A 27858-nucleotide genomic window follows, 5' to 3' on the forward strand; every position below is an offset into this window, starting at 1 on the left:
TTCTGGCTGTGTGAACCCAGCAAAGCTCCAGCCAGTGAGTCCACATTGAGCATGCCATTTTGGAGCCGTCTGTTCTCTAACCCCAGCTTACAGCACACCAGCAACATTCATTGGGCTGAGAGGGAGTAGTTCTGTGCAAGGTACGGAGAACCACCAGAATTTATAAGTACCCAGAGATTGAAGTACCTACATAGTACATTCCTTGGTACGATATACCGATAACCCACCCGCAGTCCCGGCAGGGAACCCTGCTCGAAGTTGGAGCCCACTGGAATGAGGCTTGCATGGTCTCCCCCGCCCGCCACTGGCCATCAGTGGTGCCATCGTCGTGATGGCGCCCGTACTGCATATGTACTGCTAAACGGAGCCGTTGTAATCGAATAATACCGCTATCCCTCTGCCTGGGCAATCTCACTCCTCTTTACTCCTCTTTCTGGACTTCCTCTTCTTCCTCTCCTTTCTCGCTGTTCTGGTTCTCTCCTTTCAACCTCAACACCACCCATCCTTCACCCTCGACGTCCCTATCTCCAAGTTATCGCAGGTGCCGGAGCTCCGTCATTCTGCCGTCGCCTCCTCTAGGGCTGTATCCGCCCTTCGTTTGCTGTCCAGCCGCCCACCATTCAAACCTGCGGTCAGGCAGCTGATAGTTCTAAAGCCATCCAGTTATCAAATATCCGCTCGATCCAACACGAAAATATTCAGATCCTAGCGCCACTCTACACGACGAATACCCATCTTTCCAAGTGATCAATCCCCGTCGATCGCGTGTGTATTTTCTGACCAACAACTCGTCGCCACGCAAGACGAGTACTACTCAATTCATAACCCAGCTCTCCGTATTCGATTCTGGGAACAAAAGGAATTTGAAATCAGTTTCGGCGATTTGATTTGGATATCAACTACTTTCTATTTGGACCTGTTGATTTGTTGGGTGGATTGTAATCGTACCCGAAATCCCGACATCCTGGTTTGATCACGTCTTGGAGCACCTTATTTATTTGTGCACCCCAACCTATAAGCATTTGGAATCCGCTTGAATGTCCATCTAAATCACTCCCGTTATCGATGCAATGACTGAACCAACGAATCCTGCGAAAACCGGCGCAGAGAAAGACGACGGACTCGGGAAATATATGAAGAGGGTGAAGACCGTGTTGAAGGGTCGGAATCGAGCATCTGTCTCGAGCATGACCGACATCATTGGTGAATCCAGCAAGTCTGGAGAAAAAGCGACAGTTACTTCGTCCAGGTAAGTAACTTTAAGGAGCAATGTTGTGGCAGATAGGTGTGGTTTGGTGTCAGTTGTCAATACTGACACATTTCGTTTCACTCTTCAGCAACAAACCAGCCGTCACCAGTGCGAGGAAGACTGCGACGTCAGAACCCGTCCAGGTTCACCAATGGAGCACTCTCCAACAAGAGAAAGCGCGTGTTTTGTTCGCCAAGTACGGATTGACGTTGGAGCCAGGTGAATGGATGTCGAAGCCCGCAGACAGGAACGTGCAGCGGGTTGAGAAACCAGTTCGTATGAGAATTCGACGCAACTGTCATCGCTGCCTCACCACATTTGGCGCGGACAAAGTGTGCGCTGGCTGCCAACACTTGCGATGCAAGAAATGCTTCCGCTATCCACCTGCGAAACCCAAAGATGAATGCCATGAGAAGGACAAGTCCAAGGCTACGGGTTCGTCCAAGAAGCCTGTTCTTACGATTCCTTCACGCACGGGAGGTCAAGATCTCGTGCGGAAGCCGATCAGACAGCGAGTGCGTCGCACCTGTCATCGGTGCCAGGCCCTGTTCGTTGGCGATGCAACCGTGTGCGGAGAATGCGAGCACATTCGGTGCAAGAAGTGTCCTCGAGATCCGTATGTTTTCCAGCTTATATTCAACCCGCCAGCACGAGGAAGTTCATGGTTCAAGAGACTAACCGTCATGATTTAGACCGAAACTGAAGAAATATCCTGACGGTTACCCTGGGGATGTAGATCCACCTTTTGAGCACTGAAGAACGCGTGTGGCGGAAACCGAGACGACGGGTAAGGTGGACATGCCACAGTTCGTTCGAAACTGTTCCAATCTGGAGACAAAATCTGTTCAAGTTGTCAGCATGAGCGGTGCGCAGATTGTATCAGGGACCCGTAAGTTTCCTCCCTATCCATATCCATCTAAATATGTTGTCCTTTTGCTCACCACCGCATCTGTTCCAACCCACCAGACCGAAGAAAATCAAACCAGAGCCCGATCCTGAACTCCTTCGACGAGTGGAAGAGCGGCTCGCTAAAGTAACGATTTCGTAGTCAACTTGGCTCTCATCACCCAATCTTCTTGCTGATTATCATCCTTGCCATCCCCCTCCTTGTTTGGGTATTTCACTTTATATCAATTTATTCTCTCTTTTTTGGCTCTCCTCCACCCATGTTCCTTTCCTTTCTCATCTCCTACCCCCACGACCCCTTGATGACCCTAACGGTACCGAGCGAACAAAAATATTGACTTTGCCCCTAATAAAGCAAACAACCAAATCCGCAGCTCCTTGTCCTGATTCATATCATATATTCTACAAGTGTTTTGCAGCTCCCCGCTACCCCTACACTACCCCTTTTACCTTCTATACTCTCACACAGTATTAGATAACTAAATACTTCTATTATCATAGCCACTGTTTTCCTCGAGCCATCTATTGGTGAGTTCTTCATCTATATACACATACAAGCCCTCCATGTCCTACACTATTATATTATTCCGTCACGTTTCCATTTTATCTTCATCATTAACTTATCTTGCATCTGGATCTTCATCGTGTTGGACAACCCTCATTTTCAATTTCATCATTCATATTTTCTCCTGGACGGACCATCCCCCAAATGCTAAGGGTAGTTCCCCTTTATTATGTTTACTCTTCATGGAAATATCCACCTTCTATTATCAAATAAATGGACCTTTTACCATCAGTACTCTCACCTATTGATATGATAAGATCATTCAGTTATTATCATACGAGCTTCGGACAAACATCCCCTAGCTTTCTCGCATTTTCTGCTCGTTTCGTCTAAATCTAAACACCAACCCATCCACATTCCATCAAATTACTGCCCCGTGAGCACGATATCCATAGCTGCAGTGTATTCTTTAAACCCCAAGCGTGAAACTTTAGGAACTGTGGAATTGAGATGAGAAGTAACGTGGCTGAATTCTTCCTTCCATGACTACCGAACTTGAACGAGCAAGACGAGTATCGAACGTCCATTTGTGGAGTTAAGAAATGGAAATTTTCTATATATCCAGCTGGTCGGAGATAGAGGCGAGGGAGAGGGTTAAATAGGGCCGTGCTTTATATAGGTATAGACGCAGGCGTATGATATATTGGTTTGGTTTCTCTTTCTGATACGATACACCACCACACATAAGACAAGCCCATTCACTATTACATGACTATCCAGTTGTCCGGTGTAAGCATCTCGAAGTTCCCGGCGAAGGAGGCAAAAAGCAAAGAAAAAAGAAAAAAAGTAACGAAAAATATGGAGTCGCCGGGCATTTTCATATGGTCCTCGGGTCAGTGGGGAAAAAGAAGGTCCAACATGACCGCGGAGGTTATCTTTGTAACAGAGATCCCCAACAGCCCAAGACTGCTCCACAAAATAAGCTGACACATGGATAGAGATATTTCGAAGGACCTTTTTTAGTTTGAGTCTGGGTTTTGTTTTTTGATTGGTGGTGACAATGATATGTGAAAGCAAGGAGGAGTCGAGCAAAGCACATACGGAGAAACTGGTTACTTTATTTATTCATTCCTGTAGCAGCTGGCCGCTGACCAAGATAGCATAAAAAACAATAAAGGAAGAGAAACGCTTCATGGAGAATCGACCATCAATTTCCTTTGATATGCACGCGCAGAATAGAATACTTGATAATCGTATGATCAAATATCCCCTCTCGGTCTAGCTCCAAAAACCCGCAGCTTAATGCAACAACCCGATTCCCCGCGACAGGGGCGAGGATGGAATCGGTTGCTTGGTTCAAAGTCAACGCCTGCAGCCTGCAGGGGAGAGGATTTGACTGGACAGCTTTGTTTTTGCGGGCTGAGAGCTGACGACCGCGTGTCTTCTGCGGGTGGCTTTGTTTATCTTTATCTTGATTTTTTTTTTTTTTTTTTTTCTGGAAGAATCGGGGAGTCTTGTCAAGTTCTATCTCCAATAACTAACTGTTATTTTCATTCTTGTCCTTTTATCCAAACAGAAATTTGCCGGTTTCATCTTGAGCTATTGCGCGTGAGTTTGATCCATGGCTGAGTCGCCAAGCAGCTGTCCATGTACTCCGTATCATCCGCTCAAATCGAAACGGGATCGCTCTTCGTGTATTAGCCTCCAAGTGGCATTCCAGCCATTCAAATAGTTGTACGGAGTACAACTTTGCGAATCATCTGCGATCATCTGCGATCATCTGCATCTGCGACTGATATTGCGATGCATAAACAAGTTCTGCTGAACAATACTAAAACCCGGGACCTTTTTAACCGCTCAGCATCCAACCTCAGTCCGTCCTTGTATGGGAGAAACACATTACTTGGGTAGGTAGCAACCGACATGGACAAAACTTTCCATGACCAAGGCAGCAGGCAGTATTTCCAAGGGTTGGGTACATTGGATATTAGTACTGCCATCTGCCTACTAGGCATGTCAGGACCAGAACGACAAGCAAGGCTCTCCTATATTCTCATTCGGACGCCAGACCAATATTGACCACCTTAGCGACAAGGCCAGGTCGAGTGCCTCTGAAACGCCAGCAGGCATGCCACCCCAGCCGCCGGTCATTCCTGTACCGCCTGAAAAGAACAAGATACGTAATTCTCATTACCATCCCAATGACTGGCGCCGTAGGCTGCTGGCGGGTTCTGTTCTGCATAAAATGAGATTTTCTGCAATCGCATTGTCGTTCTCACTCTTTTAAGGGGCGCTTAATTTTTCATATTTCTTTTATTTTTTAAAGTTGAGTCCTCTCCAGATGCAATGAAGGCCATTGAGTGTGGAGTCGTTTGGGCCTTGTTCTTCTCTTGACTGTCTTTTTCGTGAGGGAGCTTTTACAGACTTTCACAGCAACCTCTGAGTTCCAGAATTCCCGGAACTACGTGCAAAATGTTCATTCGCGTCTTTTCTGGCATCGGGAAGCAGTCTTTCTCACAAGAAAATCCGTTGTCAAACACGATAGCAATAATGGGGCAATCTTTTTTAAATGATCCTGAAGCAGACCTCCAACAGTGGAGTCTGGCAGATGGGGAGCATGCATACAATTTATTTCATGTCGCTAATCTGTTGATGTGATTGGCAGCTCCGTCTTTTCTTTTCTGTATGGCGCGGTTGTTCATGCGCAAGCCGTTTTTGTCATCTCTCTTTCTCTTAGTTGTACAGGGTTTCCAACATAAGTAATATGTATATATCCATGGATTGCTATTATGTCTTGAACTCCTAGAGAACTCATGGTTGTGATCCTTAGGAAGCTTTCCCCATAATTCTGGAACGTGGAGCGCTGGGTTTTGGTGTCCGCCGGCGGCCCGCGTGGGGTGGTGGATCAATAAAATGCTAGGGACGGGCCGAAGTGCCTTGACCCTCCCTACCTTGTTGTTGAATAAATGCTTGATTACTCCAAGACATTGCGCAGCAAATACTAGGATATACAAAAACTCATCGGAATAAGTAAAGAATAAATAAAATGCGATAGACATGCACTTGTGTGTATATTGTTGATCGTCTCAAGAGTTTTATGTTGATAATAAAGACAGCCAATGAACCCTGAAATCGGGTGAGCAAATCGTTGAAAACCTTTCTCCTTCTTGCATCTTGGCCCTTTATGTTTTCCACTGCTGCCTTCCCCCTCTCGTGCTATGTGTTCCTGTTGCTATGGTTCGATTTATCCCAAGGACATGTATTCTGTACATCTGTAGTCGCTTCTGCAGATCTCATTACAACCCTGCAAACTTGGTCTGAGCGCGGATGGGTTGAAAATATTTCCTCCGACAGGCCATATTCCCGGGATCTTGGCAGCGAAGCAGAATAAATAATGACACGTCCACTTCATACTAGCATGCACGAACGGTGTAACATGTGCAATGCATTATTCATTCAAAGAATTGCACCCGACCCCACCAGCGTATTCTTCGGGGTTCTGTCAGAATCGAACAGGTGGCATTGCATGTATTCCGTAGCTCATACAATATTCAACTGGGAGTCGGCTTTCCAAAAATGAAATGGCGTTGGCGTGAGGATAAGTCGCTTCTAGCTAGCGTGTACAAAATACAACCAAGAGGAACAGCCCCCGGCACATGCTGTGTCGATACAGGGTCTGGCCGACATCGGCAAGAAATGTGGCAAGCCAGGATGGGAAAGAAAGGATTATATTTTCGCCTTCTTGAGACAGTCTGCTTATGTGCATAGACGCTTTTCAGAAAACATAATCGTAATAATACCCTGTGCTGTGTAAGCAGAATATTTATAAAAACTTGCCACGCAAGGATTAAAAGTAATCGACCGCCAGCATCCTGGGCGGGGTAGTTTGTAAGGGTCCCAGGTGGATAGTCACACCTGATAAATGCCCAGTCCCGTCTCAATAAAAGTGCGCAATGACTTTTTTCCTTTTGGAGAGAAACTCTCCCTCGCCTGCATGGGGGTAAATCCAACTAGAGTTAAGTCATCAGCCTGCCCTTTCGAAGTGAAACCAAGTAGCTCAAAAGGATCATTTTCCACCACCTTGAAACCCATTTTTAGTCATTGAGACCTCCATTGAGAACAAGTGTGTCCTACCTCATCAGTGCCCCAAGGAATATCCTTAACCTTTTCTGCCCATGAGCATGATTGGACGCCTAGCTAGGCCCCAATCTCTGCAGTTGAACAACGCATTGGGGCGCTCCTTATGCGGAAGACTGCAGCTCCGTGTCCTTTCAATGGACACAGTATTCCAGCAATAGGGAAACTAATAGGAACGTTCCGCGGGCTGGAGTTTTTCCCCCCAGAGTGGAGTTAGGACAGGACAAGCGATTTAAAAGAAACACGCATTTTCTTTTTCCCGTCTGCTGGTTCTCTCCAAGCTGCATATTTTATGCAAGTTTGTTGTCCAAACTCGGAATGCTACAGAAGACCACAGCCCATACAATGTTGTGGTTGGCGGGGTTATGAGCACTTGTTCATGAAGGAAGAAGCGAGGGGGAAGTGACTTTTTGTGTGCAACATATCACTTAGAGGCACTTGAATCGGTTAGAAGTGGCTGCATTTCCCGCTTGGCCGGCAAGACCAGAAGATCTGGTATTGCTGATTGTTCAGACAGAGTACGGATTAGTTTTATAGAAGTCCTGGAGATCTGAGGGTGAATCGAAACATCGGTTTGTCGATGTTCACTCCAAACCTCAATACGGTTTTTCATATCAAAACAAGCGGATTGTATTTTTACTAGTATTTTTCCAGCACGCCGCTGGCTACGCCAGTTCGTGCCGATTGTTGGCTGCACCGAGACCCTAGCGACGGCTCTTCCGGGGAACGCAAGCCGGGCCACGCTTGTAATACGCTTGTTGGCCTCTGTATCGTCGCTGAACTCTGGGTTTGGAAGATCATAGGGTCTGTGCTGACCGGGTGACTCCGCGGCCCGGCCATAGCCTGGTTGTATTGTATCGAAACAAGCGATGTATGTCTCGTATGGTTATTACGTTCGCTGCGTTTTGTTCTGATACAGTATGGGCAGGTACGGAGTCTGATGAACATCTTCGGCATCCCCGATACTTTACTTTTTTTTCAAACTTGGAGAAATCCAATGGAAGAAGGTATATGTAATAGCAGAAAGCCAATGTAATTGATGGCGGGAATGCTTGAAAGAATTACTTTCAAGTCCTTACCGCCAATTCATCGCGGGGCTTGGTCTCATCATCGTTCGCCTCCAAATTACGAGTATGAACAACTTCAAAGTGCCATGCTGGCTTCACTTGGTTCGCCCATTTTGCCAGTAAATCCGAGAAGCCTTTCTGCAGCAACCGCGCGACCTTCAGGAATTCGAAATGATGGCCAATTTGGAGAGACATCCTTTGTTTCTTGAACATTATCCAACAACAGGTGCGCAATCTGGAACATCAATCACTCTCCACGTTCGACACGGAGATATTAACGCTGAAAACCCTATCGACTCACACGATGAGCTGGTGCTATTCTGTGGTGTTATGCTTTTACGCACTTCGAACACTTCTGCCCAGATGTTCGTGGCTGGTGAAGGCTATCGCGAATTGGGACCAAGGAACCCCTCGTCAATACATCACCTCCAAATATATTTTCCCACTCGACAAACCTGCTTCCTAGACGGCTTTGGGCAATGAGAATATGATAGCCACGCGTCCATCATGGTATTTATTTGTGTTCAGCGACTACCGATTTCTATCTCACCTCCACTGGCAGATATCTACGAATTGCAAGCGCCCCATACGAGTTGAGGTTTGCTGCCAGTTAGTTTTCATCAGCAGCGATTATTCTTCTTTTTCCATTGATAGAAGGCATTCTATCTATATTTCTACTTGCAGCAGTATTACCAATGCTGATTAAGGCCCTGCACCTGCAACGCAGGACATTTTATCGTCGAGCCTTATATCTCTTTCGGCAATCAGTTGGGATACGATTTCGTTTTCGCCAGAACTCACGGGTTATGGGCTGAGGGTCTCCGGCCTCAGCAAATTACGTATCCTTCTCCCAATTTGCTCTGTTTAGCAATGGAGAATAAATGTTGATGCCGACGAGGAACGTTTTTCCCTCACAGATACAGATGTGAGTATGAGTATTCTTGCCGAATGGGGATTGGATTAAGAGAAGCGTGACTGTGTTGAATCATCCAAGATATTGGAAAATTTGTGGGGAGGTGGACACAAATCACCAATAAAGTCCAACTGATTGGTTGAAAGAGAACTTTTCAACATTATCAGACCAATGTGTAAGGGGCATGCAACCCTTATATTAAAATCTGGTAGCTGAAGGCCTGGTTCCCGTAATGCCGTACCCGGCGGGACTCAGGGGCAAAGGAATCAATGGCACGAGCAAGGGAATATGCTCTTGATTGAACCTTAGGATCTGTGGTATGGATGAGGTAGAGAAGCATACTTCCTAGTGGGATGGTCTGGCCATTCTCACAAATTTCGTATAGACGAGGAAGGCATGATACCCCATCTCGAAACGGCAATGAAAATATCAGCTGAAATGCCTGATAACTTTTCACGCAGCTCAGATATACTGAAGGAGAAAAAAAAAGATAATTGATGTTGACAAGAGCGAGACTCGAACTCACGCGGGTTTCCCCATACCGGATCCGGAAATCTTTACTAGAGATTTCCAAGTTGTTCACGTGACTTGAACGGTACGCCTTAACCACTCGGCCATCTTGTCATGTTTAACATTGCCGGGGCCTTTCCTGACTTCTCATGTTATCTACAGTGTTGCAAGAGAACAGTAATTGTGGCCAAGACCTCACCCACGTTGCCCCTTTGGGTGGGTCCCACAATAAGGAAATAATAAACGAGTGCATTACAGTTCAGCTGCCTGTGTGTCTGGCACTCATGCAGCTGCTGCAAGCTCTCATTGTATTCAATTGATGGATTTCTGCATATCTTCTGCTTTATACTCTGCAATCTGACTTTTGACATTCTTGACAGTCATCATTTCTTCTATATTAATCTGTCTTTATGATCTTTTTTCTTTTTGATGTTGATGAGCTGTAAGAAGTTGATTGAGGTTTCACTCACATTGAATGTTGAGTTCCATCTGTATTAAACTCTTTGTAAATATATTCTGAAGATGACAATTCAATTTAAAAAAACTGTCATTAAAATAGTTCTCAATATCCTTCAATACATCTTTTGCTTTTGTAATATTATATCAGAGATCATGTATATTCTTTGATGGGAATGTCACTGAAAATGATAAATGTAATTCTGCAGTTTTGTTATCATCCCAAATCTGTAGATCTGAAACAGCAGAAAGGTGGGCCTCTAATTTGTCAAGAACAAGATCAGAGTTATAAGAAAGAATTTCACAGCTAAAGAAGCTGTGTTTAATAGTGACTGATTTGAACACATTTTTGTGAATTGCAGATAGATTATATAGAAATTCTTGCTTGTCAAATTGTTGAAATCCTTCACAGATTACTTGACTGCTCTGATATGAAAGTACTTATATTGATGAAAGGATAGACCATCCAGAGGTTGTAGAATATGTATATTGTGAGGAGGAAAGATGTATAATATGATGTTGTTTTTGTTGCAATAAGTAATGAATTCACAGATTAGATAAGAGTCATGATTATCTGCAAGAAAAAGTCTATATCCATCAATCTGTCATTTCTTTGAATAGTGATCAAAATGAAGCAGCCATTGATACCCAATCTCATCATTTGTATAGCCAGTAGAAGAGGTAGTTAGAAGTCAGAAATCAGAGAAGTTTGTAAGTGTAATCCAATCCTTCAATAGATTCTTACCTCACAAGATCACACAGAGTGGAAGAATCTCTCCATCTGTGAATATACACTCTATTACTGTGTTCAATAACTGTGAAAAGAATGAGGATAGAACTGCATTTGCTTTTTTAAAGACTGTAATGACTCACTCTGCACATTTTTGACCCTCTTGAAATTCAATCTCATCCATATTGTAGCAATTCATGGGTAGAATGCCATATTGCTTCATTGTGATTTTCAATCTGTCAAACCACATCTTTATAAGCTCAATATCCTCTGCAGACACTCATTTTGGATCCATTGAACACTGTGTAATTCACTTATAATCATCAAGGTGTTTGATACATCTATAGAGCCAGTTGTGATCAACAGTGAGAGGAGGATTTGCAGGATCTATATGACACTTTGCAAGGATTGAATTCATGTATTTTTTATGGCGTACGCCGTTCAATTGGTAGGATAATTCATGTCTGAGTTTCTCTAATCTAGAAGGGTGGGCGAACGCCCCTATATATATACGTAGTCATCCCGTCAGCGATCCAATCCAGAGGAAGGAGCGATCGCAGCATACGGGAAGAATAGGAGGAATAATAATGCAGGGGCGGAAGGAGCAGGGCGGAAGGGAGACCAGGGGCGGAACGCCACTTTTTTGAATCACCTCAATGGTGGAGGGTTGACCAGTCTTATCCAACTGTGCAATTCATGCTTTTAAGGCCTCCTCTTGTGTGGAATCCAATAAACAATTGATTGGCTTGTTCTTTGTTTGTGGGTTGACTCCCTGGATCCTTCTGCAGAGGGCTTAATAGCTGACCTTATATTCACACAACAGAGGTTTGATTTTTTGAGTTGTATCATATTTATAGGCATCTACTGCCTCTAGAATGTGATCTTCAGTGATTTGACAAAATTTAGTCATATTGTGGTTGAGATATTAATATTTGAATAATAATAGTATGGAATAGTTGAGGAATAATTGAAAAATATCATTGCGATGAAAATATCGTTTGGGTGGGACCCACCCAAAGGGGCAATGTGGGTGAGGTCTTGGCCACAATTATGTTCCCCATTTTGATACCAACAGCCCCCAAACATGGACATTTCAAGGACAGCTGAGCTGCTCACTTGCGTGCCATATAGCTTCAAAATATTGATTGTTTGTACCCGCCATTGTAATGACTGGCAGCTGGTAGTATTGCTGATAGAGATTGTCTGCCAACTCAGGATTTCCAATTATAGCGACAAAATGATGCACCGTCATAGTCCAAGTCCTCGAGCTCCAGAGTTTCACTTGGCTTAATGGAGCGATAAGTTGCCGAAGCTAACGGCTAGTTGCAGGCTGCTTCTCCAGGCGATGGACTGGAGATACCCCATATTGACAAGATTTCGATACGTCTCAGAAATAAGTCAGTTGATGAATGAAACCGTTTCTCGAGAGCCACATTTCCACAAAGAATTTCAAAGTTATTCGTGGAAATGGCTTCTGGAAATCTGATTTTCATTGTAACAGCCTCTTGTGGAAGAAGAACGAACGATATACCCATGACGAGGTAGACTCCTTGCACTCTAGGGAATAAGATTGAATCCTCCTACGCCCGGGGTACGTGAACCTCAAGGGTCTCAAAGCCTGATATCTACACCCGAAAACCCCAAATTGAATACGTACCTCCGTGGTCAGTTACAGTTACATCAGTCGCCGCCCAGATATCCGGAGCATATGGCATGAAACCCAACAAACGTCAAGTAACTCCGCCAGGCATTCCTTCGGCTCAAGCATACTATGTAGTATAAAAAAGATATGGGGATGATTAGACCACTAAGGTTCTTACCCCACATTACTGGACATTTTACAACAACCCTCATTCATTTAAGTGGTTAGAATCACAATGTTGTGAGTCCCCCTGATCTGCTCGGAGTTTAATTCTTCTACTAATATAATGACATGTTTTATCTTAAGGCGCTTTCTGCTAGGTCCACGCGTCGGCATGCCAGTAACATCTCCAATATAGCCATCTGTTTGTTGCCTATTGCTCATGAAGCCATCTTAGTTCATTCGTTCCAGGTTGATCATCTTCTGCAGAAGCCAGGCCGTGACACCCCTGCACGGATGGGTTTTCTGCAGCCACTCAATCTGGCAATCAGCCACAGGCGTTTCCATGCGCATTTATTTGTGACGAAACCTTAAAAGAACATGAAATGCGAGTCGCTACGACTCTGGAGTCATTTCTTTGAAAAATGCCGGCAACATTCCGTTCCAATGTCCACCCGGTTATGTTGTTAGCAAGTTTGCCGCTTGTGATACTGATCCGTTTGTTCTTTTCTCATCGGAAGAGTAGTGAACATACTTGGAGGAAAAACAAGCTTGATACAATCCTGGCCAGAAAGCATTCCGCTCCGCATGAGTAAACATTCCAACCAGAACACCACCAAGCCCCACGGGAATGCGAATTCCGGTCCTTCGATTATTTTTTGTTGGAGCAACAAGAAATCAATGGCCGAAGCAATGTATTGGTGAACAATATCGAAGTATTCAGCTTTCGCTACATATTCTCCACCATACCCTCTAAGTTTAGGAACCCAGATTGTGCTGCATGCTGAGATGCTGATATTTTTAATTCCCCCACAAGTGTGACATCCCAAGATCCCCATGCCAAGCCAAGTTCTTGGGAGCTTCTGCAGCTGAAACCTCCAACGTTACAGCACCACTCATAAATCACAAATGATCTCCAAAAAGGATCAAGGGTCAATTGAAAGCGAATGCCCAAATCGTGTACTTCTCTTAACGGCCCTGCTTCGCTGAACAAGGGTGGGTGTTCTGATCAAACCGAACTCCGGCGCAATGGGACTTACACAATCCTTGGCTGTTGCACGAACATCCAATTCCACGCGCTTGGGTGACATCTTTAGGGCAAACATGAGAATGCCTGCACATCTTGCGACGCTACGAGTAAAGGATTTCCTGAATTGAAGGATGACATATTCCTTAATTGCTAAGGCTGGCTTACCTCTGAAAGATGAGGTGTTGCGGCGATTCTTGGACGCTCGACAGGGCTGGAGCGATCTCTATAAAGAGTTATCCAACTTCCGGAATCCTCTTAACTTGCTTTTTTGTTATTTTATTTTTATGCCTTGTTAGAGAAAAACACATATAATCCTGCCTCCGGACCCTTTTTTTTTTTTTTTTTTTTGAGAAAACCCATTCGTCCGTCCGCTTAAATTTTTGTGCGTTCTAATATTACAAACTACACTGAGAAGGAAGAGGAGAAGAAAGAAAGAGCAGTCATGAAATCCATAATCAGCACAATCGCCCTCATAGGAGTCGCCTCAGCAGCGACAATAGACGTCAACGTTGGCGATAAGGGTCTCAACTTTAACCCCGACATCATCAAAGCTAAACCAGGGGATGATATCGTTTTCCACTTCTTTCCCAAAAACCACGACGTCACTGAAGGGAAATTCGATGCGCCGTGCGCTCCTTCAGACGGCGGTTTCTATTCTGGTCTCATCAACGCTGACGGCAGCCAGCCTGATGCTACCTTCACCGTGAGAATCAACAATACAAACCCCATCTGGCTCTACTGCTCGACCCCCCGCCATTGTCAGGGAGGCATGAGTGCTGTCATCAATCCGCCGTGAGTACTTTACTCCATGTTTTAATTGTTATTCCTTTTCTCATTTTCCTTTGTCATTGTGTCTAATATTGCGAAAAAAAAATTCCAGGGATAATGAAAAAACTCTTGACGCCTACAAATCCGCGTCCAAAGAGGCCAAGAGCGTCCGACCAGATCAAGTCCAAGGCGGTATCTTCAGTGAGAACGGGGGGGCAAAACAATCAGGAACTGCCTCGTGGACGGCTTCCGATAGCCCAACTGCTACTGGTTCTGGTACGGGCACTGGTACTGGTGCCGCTAGCTCCACCTCTTCTCCTGGTGCTGCATCTGCCCTTTTTAGTGAAGGGACCGTGCTGTTTAATGTATTTGCGGCAGTAGTCGCGGGTGGTGCGGGATTAATTGGACTTCTGTAGGTGAAGAGTTCGAAGCAGGGTTAGCCATGGGCGTCGAGCAGTTGCATTTACCTATTACTATATCATCGTCATTCAGGTTTTGGATTACGCGGTTTTGTGTTCGTTTCTCCATCTTATTGGTAGGGAAGAGAGTGGCCAGATCGCTGTTGGCATTTAGAGTGTGGGGAGGAAAAGGATTGGAAGAATGTTTTCTATATGCAGATAATTCGGCACTCGCTCAACTTCCTATTTGCTTTGATACTTTGACCTTGCCGCATGTTTGTTTTGTTTTCCCCCGTTGTAGAGACTCCTAGAGAGGAGTCTTAGAGACCGGCTACCTTGATTTTTTATTTTTGATGCTTGTTCTAAACTCCTACATATCTCCAGGACACGAGGAGTAAAAAAGTAAAAAAAACTATCTATCGCAAATATGATACTTGAGATATTTGTTATTACCTGTTTTTTCGATGCTGTTTTGATTGCATTCTTGGTGGCTGTCCGTGGTGGACTTGAATCTTGAATCTAGCCCCATACTGCATACGTACCCCCTTTTCCCCAGCTTGAGAACACCAAGTTCAACAACTTCCAACCAGGCAAGGTTTTAGAAAAGTCACATATGTACTGCGTAATCATGAAAACGACCCAGGCTTGGGAATACATATATATTATTTGCTTCTTGATTATGAGTATATTTCTTGGATTCAAATCTCCCCGCTTAATAGTGTCGGAAATATCTGCTCATCAGATAAAAGGAGTATTTTCCTTGCTGGGAACACGATGTTGCACAATCGATATTAGCATCTATTATAAATTCCATAAATGGCAACGCGCAATGCAATTTGCGAAGTAGAGTTGCACCTACTGCAAATGCAGATTTTCCACTATTATCAACAGTCTTCATCCTGCGCACATCGCTTTTGCGACAACATTAAGTACCACCAATCACAACCAAACAAACACCCTTAAAACAAATTAGCCATATATTCTCCGACTCATCGTCTCCGTGCCCATACTCTGTGCATAATCAATCTCCTTATGCAGCGCCCGCCGATTCCCTAACGCACGACGAATAATCCAATCTTTGCTCCTGATCTCCTCTTCCTCCACCACCGCCCCGGCCTCGTCTCGCAGTGTAAGTGGCGGGATACAATCACTTCCCTCCAGCCGCTTGAGAATGACATCATCTTCTGGTCGTGCAAAGTACACCAGGCTGTATCTGGTAGTCTCAGCCTGTGCACCGGGGGGAGACACGACCCTATGAATGTTAGAGCGTAAAAGTCCGTTCGTGAATTTAACCATGGCATCGCCTAAATTTATGATCGCATGGCCCGGCAGGGGCCGCGCGTAACACCACTCCGCGTCCTGGCCTGGTGGCAGGATTTGTAGGCCACCCACTCGGTTGAAGAGGACGGTTACACTGCCGAAATCTGTATGTTGACCTAGCGACGTGCGCCTGTCGTCTGGCGGCTGCGGTGGTGCCTTAATTATTCGTACCTGGTCGCCGCTGATAGCGTGGAGGCGATGCATGTTGGCTAAGGTAGATGGGGAAAGGTGGAGACTGTCATTCAGAAGGTTCAGGATCATGGTTGCGATGTTGTGCGCATTGATTATGAATGATTTGAAAAGTGATCGACATTCTTTGAGGAGGTCAGGTGCTGGTAGCGTTTCTGAGATTCCAAGAATATCGTCTTTGGAAACCTTGTTGCGTTTCTAGTTAGCTATTCTTCATTGAACTCCCCTTTCTACCTTGGCGGCTAGCATTGTCATATATCTGAAATTTTCCAGTACGCCAGGTATCTTGACACTTGCAAGTCCGGGTGACCGGCTTTTCTGAAGGGGCAAGGATACATTATAGAATTCATTCCTATCAGAATTCCCTTGCGAATCAACGACCGTGGCGCCAATTTCTTTATATCCGAAGTATGAATTTTCTTTGCTAAAATCATACCGTCGTTTCTCGTCGAGGTCTAGCTCAAACAGCTGCTCTCCGGTGCTAAAGAGCTGATTGGCATCTTCGAGGATTTCGTGGCCGCGTAGGTCCAGATAGAAGAACCCCAAGTCCTTGCATGCGGTATAAAAACGTTGCACTTCAGTCTCGTCATGGGCTATGAGCTTTTCCATCGAGAGACGCAGAAGCGGCGTGCAAAGAACATCATCTGGGAACGGAGGGATTCCGACAAAGTTCTCTTCATAAGACATGGTATTTTTCGATCGTGGGGCTATTGGCAAATATATTGCCTGCGGACAAATGGAACATTTATAGTTTAGGTTGAGAGACACTATTCAGGAGAAATAAGAAGGATATATAGGCCTCAGAAGATAGCCGCGGGGCTCAGCTCTCCCGCTATGTTGATTGCCTCCAATCTCCAGATTCGTGATGCGGCAAAAAGCAGATATGCCGAGGACCTGTTTTTCGTGGTTGAGTTTTGGCCAGAGATACTAGATTTTGTGACCTTTCCAATCTTCATGGCTGCAACATTGTAAACCGCCAGAATTCCCGAACTATGCTACAGCGGATAAAAATGTCAAATCAGCACCATGAGTCCAGGCTGACTGACAGACACGTCAGGGTCCAGGCATTTTGCGAATTTTGCTCAATATGGAGCAGAAGCATATCCATCCTCGTCTGAGGTCGAACAATTAGTCAAATCCGAGCGGTTCAATTGAAGCCGCTCGATGAATTATCACGCTAAGACGAACGAACAAAGCAGGGTTCAAATACTACCCATTCGAAGCTCTGCTCTCCTTGCGGCCTTTTGATGATTCTTACAGCTCCACATTAGCCATAAATCGCCCCTTACTTTCTTCTTAGCCATGATGCTGAAATTGCCGAGACCAAAATCCATGGAAAGATGCTGTAGGAACTGAAATAGCCGGCAAGAAAGTGGTTCTGATATGAGATAGCCAGTCGCTCACAGGACACTCTTGAGAATCAAGGTTTGCTGGCAGATAAACCCGGTTTCGATATATTCCAAGTGTTTTGGACCATGAAGATCATTGATTTTTCATTGGAGTCGCAGATCATACATAAACTGCCATGAGTACTACTAGCTCTACTGTAGCAATGCTTAATCACGTTGAGATATCTGGCTTTCTGTCAGCTGTTTCTATATGTGGTGAGTGGTAGAAAGTTGATTGTGAAGCAGCTATACTCTTTGTATAATTAAACTCTTCGGAAATTTCAGTGTCTGAAGACATCTATCACATGGCAATTTGACATCTTCGAACGTCTAGCCTGCTTCTGTTTCATCAAACATACGCTTTAGTTAGCCTATGCCTGGGTTGCTCATTGACTTGAGCTCGACGGAGACGGATTTCGTGTGTTGGCGTGTTGGTTTGGTGCACTGTTTAGTCAGCATCTATTTTCTCCAGCCTCAACCGTGGAAGTTATGTTTCTGAGGAGCTTCCACAACAACCATGGCGCCTTCAGATGCTGTTCCCAATAGGAGTGGCGCCCATATCGCGCAGCAGCTGATAGCCCGCGCGCATTCGCCTGATACAGCTTCAAACATTTTCACGGAGAGAGTAAAGCGGAAACCTCTCTTCCTGCGCTCAACGTCCCCATCACCAGCCGATAACCGTGCTCGTCGACGACTCCACCGTTTGCGGAAAAAGGAATATTTTTTGCGGAAACAAAAGCCCAAGCCCCTCTCTGCTCGAGAGAAGAGAATCACTGGCATCTATAACCTTCCAAAGGATGAGATGAAATATGACATCTTCAAAGGCCTTCATCAGATGTGGATTGAATACATGCATGACGTGCTAGACCTGAATAGGGACAATCCCCAAACCTATATTAATCCTTTGACCCATGGAAGTTTACTTGCCAGCGCAGATTTCCATGGAGCTGAGCTTGAGGTCGTACGTAGCAGATGTGTTAGCCGCGTTGGCCTGAAGGGCATAGTTGTGAGGGACTCCAAATTTGCATTCGTCGTAGTGACAGAGAAGGATGAAGCTAAGAGTATGTTACGACATCTATGCGCATGCTTTTTTTTCCAACTAACATATCTCCTAGCAATCCCAAAGGAGCATACGATATTTCGTTTCCAAGTGCCTCTACTCCCTAGTAGTCGCGAAGATGTGAAAACCAACCAGCCTGATTTTATTTTCGAGCTACATGGCAGCCAATTCGAGAACAGGCCGGTTGATAGAGCCAACAAAAAATTTAAGTGGAAGAATTTGGACTATCTTTAAGTTCTCCCAACGTCGGACTTCCAATTAATTACCACCAAATTCAATTTCCTGGCCTCCAACTAGCATCTCGGTCGAGGTTCCACAGCGTTTTTTCGCCAATTAAGCACCTACACGGACCCTCATACTAAAGCATCTTCGAAACTATCTATAAGACTCCCACATATCTGTATATACTGGGAAAACAGCATACTGGAAGAGGAAGATAGCCCATGCTGAGCCCTAATTGCGTCACCATTTGCTGGACAAGAAAGCTATGTCATTTCTTTGGCCCGTGTGCCATGCAAGTCACCCTGTATCTCCGTCGTACGGGGGAAAGGATGGAGTTTGCGTTGAGGGATGCAAACTTCACCCTATTTATTTTTTTCGATATTACGTCCGTCTGAAATGGGGAAATACTTCTGAGCCTAGAGCGTTTGTTAGGTGGGCATTTCAATCGGCGAGATAGGTCTGGCGACCAATATGCTATTATGTTTATTACTAGAGGGTGGATGAATGTTGTAAGCTTTATTTCATTCTATCTTGATCCCATCTTTCAGGTAGCCTCAAATAAAACCCTACTTTTCCCTATTGTCCATAAAATTTAAGATAGACGGTAAAAGATCTATTTTAATGGAAAGCTGAATTTATTCGTGGTAAATGACTTTACATTGCTCGTCACCCCATCGATTTCAATGCAGCCCAGCAATCCCAATCATTGGCTGATATTACCTTATTCACCTTCACAGCCCTGGCCATCTGGGGAAGAAACGTATTGGTAGAGGGAACCACAGAATTGTGGGAACCGTTTATCCATCGTTTCGTCCTTAGGTATTATTACGTAGTGCGAATTTGAAGGTTAGCTGTGCTAATCCAAAATATAGCAATATTCCATGGATTGGACGACGGCGTGGGAGTCTGCGGAGAGGGAGTTGACCATTATGAGCTTCGTCCAGGATGAGACGAAGGAAACAATCTTGGTATTTGCATGTGTTTGTAACATTCGATCTGCGACCTGTAATGGAGAATGAAAACATCCAGTTAGTCAGGAGAGCAACCAGAGGCCATGAAAGTGATCGACTGGGGGATTTTCCAATGTGGCAGGCAAGGTAACAGGGCAAAACTCAACACGAGAGGGATATAGAGTCGATGAAGAATTCCAGTGGTGTATTTTGATTTATTTGAAGCCCACTCCTGGTTACAATGGGTTGTTGATCAGTGCTTTTACATCGACGTTACCTTGAGACAATATGAGAAAAGATAACAGGCTGTGGATATCCAGTGCAGGCTATTTAAACCAGAAACCATAACAAACAGAACAGCATGATTCAACAACAATTTGTTGACTTTTTTGCTAAATAGTTGGAATCTTTTAGTTGTCATTGCATCCGCCTTGATCTCACCATCGACAACTGTGCCAAAGGAATCACTGTGTGTATTGAGTCGCTCTATGAATCGCCATATACCCGTCCCAAGAAAATCCGAAAATCCCGAGTATCCTGTTCCTCAAGCGTACGACGCAATCCCCTACATACATGTTGTCTATGGGGCGATGCACCCCGAAAGGGAATGGCGGAGGAAAAAAAGGACAAAGCAACAGAATGAAAGAGCGCTTAAGGGCTGCATTGATATTATTTTTTTCTCATTCCAACAGTAACTCTTCAATGTGATATGGCGTTTGCTTTTTGAAAGGCGTCATAGTACTAGGCTTCTAAAACGCGTAGTATCATATATGAAATTAATACCACAGAAGATTCGCTCTCAATGCTCTTCCATTAGTTCCCCCGCATCCAATTGCGTTAACTGTCTATATTTTACGACAGGCAGCCAATTGGTGTGTTGAATTGGAGGCATTCTCGCGTAAACAGGTATTTCGCTCGACCTATCCATAGATAGCCAGCCCAAGCTTACAGCATGAAGTTATCGCTGACCCTCTTAATAGCTGGTCAGCCTCAAGGGTTTCGCGATATTCAGAGTATCTCCTGTCCATCACGGTCGCTCGGAGTGACACATCGCTCCTCATCAGCGGTTCTGGGCAAGCGGAGGATTAGGTCACGAAAAACCTATCAGCTTGAAGAAACACAGCACACACCGTTGCCAGACAAATACCCTGGCAATAGGAGTGACAAGCCCTAGCCGACGGTTATCAAGGGTTGCATAAAATCATCCACAAATATTCTCCGAAATCACATCCCAGCCCATTCGAAGCTAAAAGTCCTCACAACATCGGGATAAGTCTCGACATGACTGTCGTCGAATGACTCCACACCCCCAATAAGAAAGCCCTTCTTAACACCAGTTCCCAATCTACCGCCAGCAACTAAGTTCATGATGTCGAATTCTTCATCCCACTCCGCAGAGACAACTAGGAAGTGGGAATGGAAACGTAAAGGGTCACCGGGATAAGCAAGGTACTGGCACCCAAAACGGAGTCCGGGAGATAGGAAATACCCTTTCGCGTGTAAGTGGGCAAAAAGTGGATACGACGGTGGAACGTCTGGAAAAGTGGGAGGCTGAAGGGGTGGAGCCTTCGGAAATAAGCCATCAGATGTTGCGGGAGTAATTCCAAAAACAGCTTCTGTAGTAAGGGGTTGCCTGGAAGGTGCTGGGACTGAGGACGAACTTTGACAAGAGCTGTGAAAGAGTTGTTCCTCAGACCCCTCTTCAATGGCATTTTGAGAAGGCACAGGACTCTGGTTCAGTAATGATTCTGCCGGTTTATGTGTGTTTCTCAATTCTAATTTCTTGAGAGCTTCTTCTCTTTCTTGTTCCTTACGGCCAGCCTGTAGAAGTGCTGCTCGACGCCCTTCTTCCTCAAAGTTCTGCAGGTACCGACGCCGGTCCTGGTTAGTTAAGTGTTGCATGCGATCATCATGGACTTTGGCATCATCAACGATATAGGCCACGCCTTTTACTACAAGTAGTCTTGCCTCCTCGGGCATGAGCTCCAGGGGAAGCCCAAGGAAGACATTCTGCTGGGGAATTTGTGGAAGAGTCCCTATCAACACGCCGCAAATGTGGTGCTCCCGACGGAGATATGTCACTGTGTCGACTGAGAACAGGAAATAATGGCCGGATACCAGAGATATGGGAATTGGCAGGTCTGGAATGCTTCCCATGGTGATCAATGGGTCATTGACCCGGAACAGCTAAGAACGATTGTATGTATCTGAGTAAACTGGCGGAAGCAGTCAGCCATTCCCAATCTATGTCATGAACATCATTGATATATACTAGCAGTGTGCGTGCAATGAATCATAAAAGAATTTACGTTTCTCGTCACTTGAACCCAGATGTAATCGGGTTATCAGGGGATTGACAGATTTGTAGAGAATTAATCATTTAAGAAAGGGTGTGTCAGGGGGTATAATTTCACTTACGAGATACACATTGTCATGAGCGTCGAATGGTTGACCACCTCAGCTGCATGATGAATTGAGAAAATTATCGAGTTTGCAGTTTATGCCCGAAAAGTCTTTTTTGAACTATGCACCTCATCATGTGACTTGGCTCCCAAGATTGAATTTGCCTGGTGCAAAACTAAACTACTGTGAGCACCAACTCCATAATCCACCTCTGGGTTTGAGGCAGAACTAGAAGTTAGAAGTACTAGGAGATATTAGAATTAGGATTTGGATACTAGGCTTAGAAAATGAGGGTTAATTCGAGGATTAGCGTTTGAGAAACATAGACCCTTTTTCTCTCCAACGTACTAGAGCAAGGGTGTTGAATGAGGCTCAAAAAAACTTGAAGTTGTCATTTGAAAGCTTTTGAACCTGTCCAGCTTTTTTGAACCCCATTCAACCACGGAATATACGCCCATTGAATTCAGAGTGCCTTGACGATGCCGCGCCATGTCCTGTTCTGATATTTAATATTATATGGATACAGACCATTGCCGTTGACTATTCCAATGAATGTCATCTTGCTTCTCAGCCTCCTTCTACTGGGGCCGTTTTTCCTCCTTATTGGTGAGCACCTACACAATCGACCGCATTATGCATTCCCGAGTTGACATAACTCGTGAACAGCATTTCTAGCATTAACTTCCTGTCTCGGGGAGAGCTTCCGTGCCCGCATTGCTGGTTTTTCTATCAACCCTAGAGATGCCGTCTATGGTCGCAGTTACTTACGGACGATGACAAATAGTGGTTCTGCCATGTCCGAGCAGATTGAGTTAGATGACATGTTTAGAGATCGCGGAGACACTTATGACAGCGATGCTTCGTAATTGAGATATTGGTTACGGCATCAAATTGCCCGGAAACGCGGTTTGGAGATGATTAGAATTCTAGGTCTTCTTTACTCGGGCCACCTGAAGCGCTGCCTTGCTGTGCCTCATTATCTCCTTCTACGGGTGGTAGACTAAACGGCTTAATCACGAATTTCCTCCTGCTAAGAGTAAAAGCCCAATCGTCACCCAAACTACGCTCTCCGCCCCCACCTCCTCGTTCGTGCAAAACCGGTAGCCGATGGATTTTGAGCAAACCCTGTGGCGGTTCCTCCTGTGCTGTGGCGGCTCCCGATGTGGCAAATGGGTTGGCGTCTGAAAGGTGGGGAAAAGGTGCAAGCTCGATAACACCGTCGCTCAACAATTCAATCCATCGAGTAAGACCCGAGGTTCGAGGGTATAGGGATAATGGGAGGGTGATCATCGCTGTTGCCCGGCTGGAGTAGGTCGACAGAATGGCGCGCATGGAATGTAGAAACTGCAATACGTATTCGGGTTGGCTGGCGTGTGGGGGATATAGAGCTGGAGAGAGCAGGGATGGAACAATAATTCGGTGGATGATATTTCGTGGTGAAGTTGATATCGCGATAGACAGTTGATGGAGGGCAGATGTAAATGGAGAAGCATTTGGTGTTGGGGATGTTGAAAGAGGGATATAATTTATAGCAGGAAGCAAGGAATGGGCTAGGCGCTTCGTTAAATCAAACGTATGACAGAACACCTGTGGCGCGGGAGAGGATTGTGATGAATCCGGAGCTTTCTCTACTGTTGGAGCAGGGACTGCTTAAATAAATAGTTAGCCTTTCGAGCACTTTCCCGTGGACTTATGGTCCAACAAAGTCGTGGGGAAAGACCATGAAACACCAGCGCACCTCTTGACCCCGCAATTCCAGCGCCAAACTCTCCTAATCGCTCATATCTCCAGGCGATTTTCATTCTCTCCTCCGTTCTTTTACTAGGTTTATCATCTGCAGCTTCTCCTGTTCCAACAAGCCCAGGAAGAGCTCTTCCCCATTGCTCACCGACCCCGATGACATGAAGCTGATGCTCTTGAACCACGCCCTCCGCAGCAAAATATCTTAACAAAGCGCCCGCGAAATCAGTTGTGCCGCTTTCTTCAATCAGAAGGGAATTCCCTAGCACAAATCCCGCATGTCCTGCTAATAAATTATCCAAGGAGGGAGTGCCAGTAGAGGTAGTCTGCCTCCCATCCACGGGTGAGGCACGGAGTCCCAAAGTCGCCTTGCGCGGCAATTGCGGAGGTTGCGAATCGGTGGCATTGGGAGGAATTCCACGGGATAAGCCTGGCGACAGCCCGACATTCCTTTTACGGAATGACATGATAGCGAACAGAAGAGGATCTTGAAGGATCTGCTGCGGTTCGCAGGTACTAGAGAAGTTCAATGGAGTAATCTATCAACCGCTGCTTTAGGGTTTGCAGAATTAGTCATAAAGCAGCACTGATACTATAGACAAACATATTTTTTTCCGCAACTGCATCGCAAAGCTCCCAAGACCAGACCAAGCCTAAACAAAAAGCGTGTTATTTCTACAATTCCCCGGTAATGCCCTCACGCACGTTAAAGCAAAGCCTCCACACTCCAAACAAAAAGACGCAAAAAATCCAACTATTACGGCCTAGGCCGCAATTTGCGGCTCAATCCTTCCTCCATCCCCTCCCTTCAGAACAATCGCCCCTCCATCGCCGCGACGATGTCCGACCCTGTCCTTTTTGAAGACACCTTCACCATCACAGCCATCAATGCGCAGAAATACGACCGTGTAGCGCGTATCAACTGTACCTCCTCCGACAACCTAACCACCTTCACCCTCGATGTGAACACAGAACTATATCCCGTCGCGATGGGAGAGTCATTATCTCTCGCGCTTGCGTCGACGCTTGCTCTCGATGGGAAAGATGATAGCGCAGGCGGTAGAGGTGCTTGGAGAGATGTTGGCATGGGGGACCAAACGTTGGCGAATGACTATGACTACGTTTGTCATGGTAAAGTGTATCGGTTTGAAGAAGGGAATACGGCGGAGAATATGTGGGTTTAAGATTGAATATTTTTTATATTCCTTGTATTTCTATTGGATTCGTCCTATTTTCTTTTTCTTTTTTGCTTTTCCTTTTATTTACTGTGGGCGCGCTGGCTAATAGTGTTTCTTTTTGATCCTCTGCAGGTCCGTTTTCGTTTCCTTTGGGAGGTCTTTTGCTCTACTTGGAGGGCCCATATAAGAAGCTCAGTCCGCTTAGGATCGACTATATCTATCTTTTGATGAAAAAATAGTGGATCTAAACATATGTATTGGGGAGAAAAGTTTCGAGTATTTCTTGGTGGTTTCTGCGCATGCACAAGACCATGAGCAGAACCGAATGGGTTCAAATGAACTGAGACGCAAAATTCAATTACGGTCCTATTATTTAGAGCTTGGGCATTGAGCGTGGGCGTTCTCTCATTTTTTATAGTTACTATTAAAAATAAGAACTTAACTAAGCAAGGACTTCAAACAGAGAAAGGTAAACTGGTTGTGCCAACTCTATCGGGGCGTACAACCTCAGGCTAGGGATGCTGCGGAACGGGAAAGCATGAAAACGAAACAAATGCAAATGGTTGGAATGGAAAGTGTTCCATTAGATGTTCGCGTATTCAATACGTCGGCGCAATCTCGAGCAGATCTCCTCGTAATGGTTGTCATCTTCTGGTTTAAGAATTCCGTGTCTGATTAGGAAGTCGATAATAACCACGGCGCAATTAGGCTTGAAGTTACCCTGCTTCAGTTCGATAATAACATCGTCGACTGACATTAGAGTGAACCTCTCCACCTCGCCATCCTTCGGCTTCAGGATGACATCTGGAGGAAGCTTGAGATCGTAGATATATTCACATTCGGGTTGCAGCAGGCCCGTCTCACCACCAGCCCTCTCGTCACGTTCGTATATATAACGTAGAACGCCCGCCGATATCGCATTCCGCGCGACTTCTTCATCGAGAGATGCTTCCTCTTCTGCCTCCCGCAGCATGCATTCAAACGGCCTTTCGCCCGTGGCCATCCCTCCAGCGACGCTATTATCCAGCATCCCTTTAAACGTTGATTTTGTCATTGAGCGCCTTGGAACCCAAAGCATATACGTTCCGTCGGCGTTCTCGACGTAAGCGGTCATGTGGATTCCCCAGGTGGGGATACCAAAGAGGCATGCTGCCGAACGCTCTATGCTGGCGAGGAGCTTGTTCGTCCCGGGGACGTAGATGGGATACATTTCATTGCGCCACCCCTTCCCCTTGAGGACTTCAAACGTGTCGCGAGCCTCCTGGAGAGTGTTGTTGATCAAGGTAGTCCGTTCCTCTGGTGATACATTTTCGGGTGACATGAGAGTTATGGTGCCAGATTGCCCTTCTACACCTTTGACCACTTTCCATGTTGGCTCTGGCCATGAGAACTTTTCGACTATCTCATCTGGCATGTAGCCGAGAATTTGAGAGTAGCCATTGATTTTGAATTCATGGAAGTTGGAAACGTATGCCTTGTAGTCCGCGGGGTCATCCTGGATATATGGGAACCTAATAACGGGGTTGTCAGTTGTTTGTTGTTCGTGTCTTGTGTGCAAAGGGAGTACAGCCATACGAATCACACTCCTTGACTAGATCCAAGTAGGATCTGTGGGGTTTTGGTGTCGACATTGTATGGCTTGTATATGTTGAGTGTAGAACTAGGAATAAGTTGTCTTCAAAAGAACTTAGAACTCTGGTTTAAGGTGGGTTCTTCTTGATGAGATTGTTGGTATCACCAGTAGATCCCATACTGCTTATTGAGTAAATGGAAAGGGTTCCCTTTTTTATATCGTTCTGAGAGGTGTCGCTGAGGCTTCTGCTGGGAATATTCTAGCAAGATTGTAAAAAACCCGCTCCGCTTATTGATTGCCATGACGAACAATCGCAAAATCCCGTTCAGCGTGTGGGCTATGTCAATACATATAGGATTTATCGGGCGATAGCCCCGAAATCTTTGCTGACTACTGGTATTGATTCTTTCAAGGGATGGTTATCTAGATGGTTGATCACTACTGGAGCACGGCATCTCCCCCACCTGGCTCTCTCTTTTTATTTAAATATACCTATTCATATTTCAACTAACATCGTTTCAGAGTATTTAGTTAAATGTAGGAATGTGTCCTCCCTGCTCGAACGGTCCAGCAGGAGGATCCCTCTTCGGACTTGGTATTCATCAAACACGCCGCTCATACGGCCCATTGTCTCTTCAGATTTCCTCCTGTCCCATTCGGCTTGATCCTTTATATGCGAAGGTTCGGTGACCGTTATAGTTGTCGCGGGGCTGTCCAGCACCCTCCTTACTTCCGGGCGCGGGGAATAAGCGATTGGCATTTATTTATAGCTGAATTTACAGCTGCAGTCTGGATTGTTTGAATATGACCCGGATACGAGTCGCTGTGACATTCCCGCCCCCACGGATCATGATCATTGATACATGGCAACGTTCGTTGAAGGATAATCGATAACCATGCCAGTCCAACAGCCAAGTAGTGGTACCACCAAGCCCACACGTTGTGGCGTGTCTCACATCCTGTGTTATCACCGTTTAGAGCCGTTCCGCGCTTGAGTGAGTCTGTACCAGAACGTGGCTTACTCTAAAACATGCCCACTCCGCGCTATCATCTCTTTGGCTACCGAGGGTTGGGTGTGCGATATATTTCAAGTACTGAGATAGGATCTCTCAATTTGTCGTAGATTTTTAGCTCCTCTTAACCTCCTTTCTGTCTTATGTGGTACTAGTATATATACATAGTATTCAGAGTTCTTCTTACGAGGATAACTGATTCGCCTGCCACTATGATTCTCATTTCTATTTAAGTTTGCGGCTTGTGGGGGTTGGAGAGTTACTCTCATGGATTTGATGTAAATATTTATTTAATTAGTGAGATACATACAAACCGGAAGTTGCTTCTATACTTAGGAGAGACTATACCCTC

The 27858-nt window shown here is 45.4% G+C and overlaps 9 protein-coding genes and 1 non-coding gene across 10 annotated transcripts; 4 read left to right on the top strand and 6 right to left on the bottom strand.

The window, feature by feature from the left end:
• Positions 1 to 1070: 1070 nt before the first annotated feature.
• On the top strand, positions 1071 to 2005 carry HCAG_00899 (predicted protein; the record flags this gene model as incomplete). The annotated part of the gene is made up of 3 exons (XM_001543803.1): positions 1071 to 1249; positions 1338 to 1865; positions 1942 to 2005. The coding sequence occupies 3 exons, from the start codon at positions 1071 to 1073 to the stop codon at positions 2003 to 2005; spliced, it is 771 nt and encodes a 256-aa protein (XP_001543853.1).
• Positions 2006 to 9278: 7273 nt separating this feature from the next.
• HCAG_09391 lies at positions 9279 to 9401 on the bottom strand. The gene has a single exon. It is a non-coding gene; the product is annotated as a tRNA-Leu (tRNA).
• Positions 9402 to 10313: 912 nt separating this feature from the next.
• Positions 10314 to 10696, bottom strand: HCAG_00900 (predicted protein; the record flags this gene model as incomplete). Its single annotated transcript, XM_001543804.1, has 3 exons — positions 10314 to 10317; positions 10489 to 10539; positions 10617 to 10696. The coding sequence occupies 3 exons, from the start codon at positions 10694 to 10696 to the stop codon at positions 10314 to 10316; spliced, it is 135 nt and encodes a 44-aa protein (XP_001543854.1).
• Positions 10697 to 13746: 3050 nt separating this feature from the next.
• HCAG_00901 (predicted protein) lies at positions 13747 to 14488 on the top strand (the record flags this gene model as incomplete). The annotated part of the gene is made up of 2 exons (XM_001543805.1): positions 13747 to 14096; positions 14185 to 14488. The coding sequence occupies 2 exons, from the start codon at positions 13747 to 13749 to the stop codon at positions 14486 to 14488; spliced, it is 654 nt and encodes a 217-aa protein (XP_001543855.1).
• A 951-nt stretch (positions 14489 to 15439) lies between these two features.
• HCAG_00902 (predicted protein) lies at positions 15440 to 16666 on the bottom strand (the record flags this gene model as incomplete). The annotated part of the gene is made up of 2 exons (XM_001543806.1): positions 15440 to 16165; positions 16214 to 16666. 2 exons carry the CDS (start codon positions 16664 to 16666, stop codon positions 15440 to 15442), a joined length of 1179 nt encoding a protein of 392 aa, XP_001543856.1.
• A 1218-nt stretch (positions 16667 to 17884) lies between these two features.
• HCAG_00903 (conserved hypothetical protein) lies at positions 17885 to 18661 on the top strand (the record flags this gene model as incomplete). The annotated part of the gene is made up of 2 exons (XM_001543807.1): positions 17885 to 18428; positions 18483 to 18661. The coding sequence occupies 2 exons, from the start codon at positions 17885 to 17887 to the stop codon at positions 18659 to 18661; spliced, it is 723 nt and encodes a 240-aa protein (XP_001543857.1).
• A 2162-nt stretch (positions 18662 to 20823) lies between these two features.
• On the bottom strand, positions 20824 to 21756 carry HCAG_00904 (conserved hypothetical protein; the record flags this gene model as incomplete). The annotated part of the gene is made up of 1 exon (XM_001543808.1): positions 20824 to 21756. The coding sequence occupies one exon, from the start codon at positions 21754 to 21756 to the stop codon at positions 20824 to 20826; it is 933 nt and encodes a 310-aa protein (XP_001543858.1).
• Positions 21757 to 22465: 709 nt separating this feature from the next.
• HCAG_00905 (conserved hypothetical protein) lies at positions 22466 to 24209 on the bottom strand (the record flags this gene model as incomplete). The annotated part of the gene is made up of 4 exons (XM_001543809.1): positions 22466 to 22542; positions 22771 to 22791; positions 22944 to 23633; positions 23741 to 24209. The coding sequence occupies 4 exons, from the start codon at positions 24207 to 24209 to the stop codon at positions 22466 to 22468; spliced, it is 1257 nt and encodes a 418-aa protein (XP_001543859.1).
• Positions 24210 to 24581: 372 nt separating this feature from the next.
• On the top strand, positions 24582 to 25107 carry HCAG_00906 (DNA-directed RNA polymerases i; the record flags this gene model as incomplete). Its single annotated transcript, XM_001543810.1, has 2 exons — positions 24582 to 24916; positions 25053 to 25107. The coding sequence occupies 2 exons, from the start codon at positions 24582 to 24584 to the stop codon at positions 25105 to 25107; spliced, it is 390 nt and encodes a 129-aa protein (XP_001543860.1).
• A 396-nt stretch (positions 25108 to 25503) lies between these two features.
• On the bottom strand, positions 25504 to 26551 carry HCAG_00907 (conserved hypothetical protein; the record flags this gene model as incomplete). Its single annotated transcript, XM_001543811.1, has 2 exons — positions 25504 to 26431; positions 26496 to 26551. 2 exons carry the CDS (start codon positions 26549 to 26551, stop codon positions 25504 to 25506), a joined length of 984 nt encoding a protein of 327 aa, XP_001543861.1.
• Positions 26552 to 27858: the final 1307 nt, after the last annotated feature.

Source organism: Histoplasma capsulatum, genomic scaffold, assembly GCF_000149585.1.
Source record: "Histoplasma capsulatum NAm1 scaffold_1 genomic scaffold, whole genome shotgun sequence".
Taxonomy (NCBI): domain Eukaryota; kingdom Fungi; phylum Ascomycota; class Eurotiomycetes; order Onygenales; family Ajellomycetaceae; genus Histoplasma; species Histoplasma mississippiense.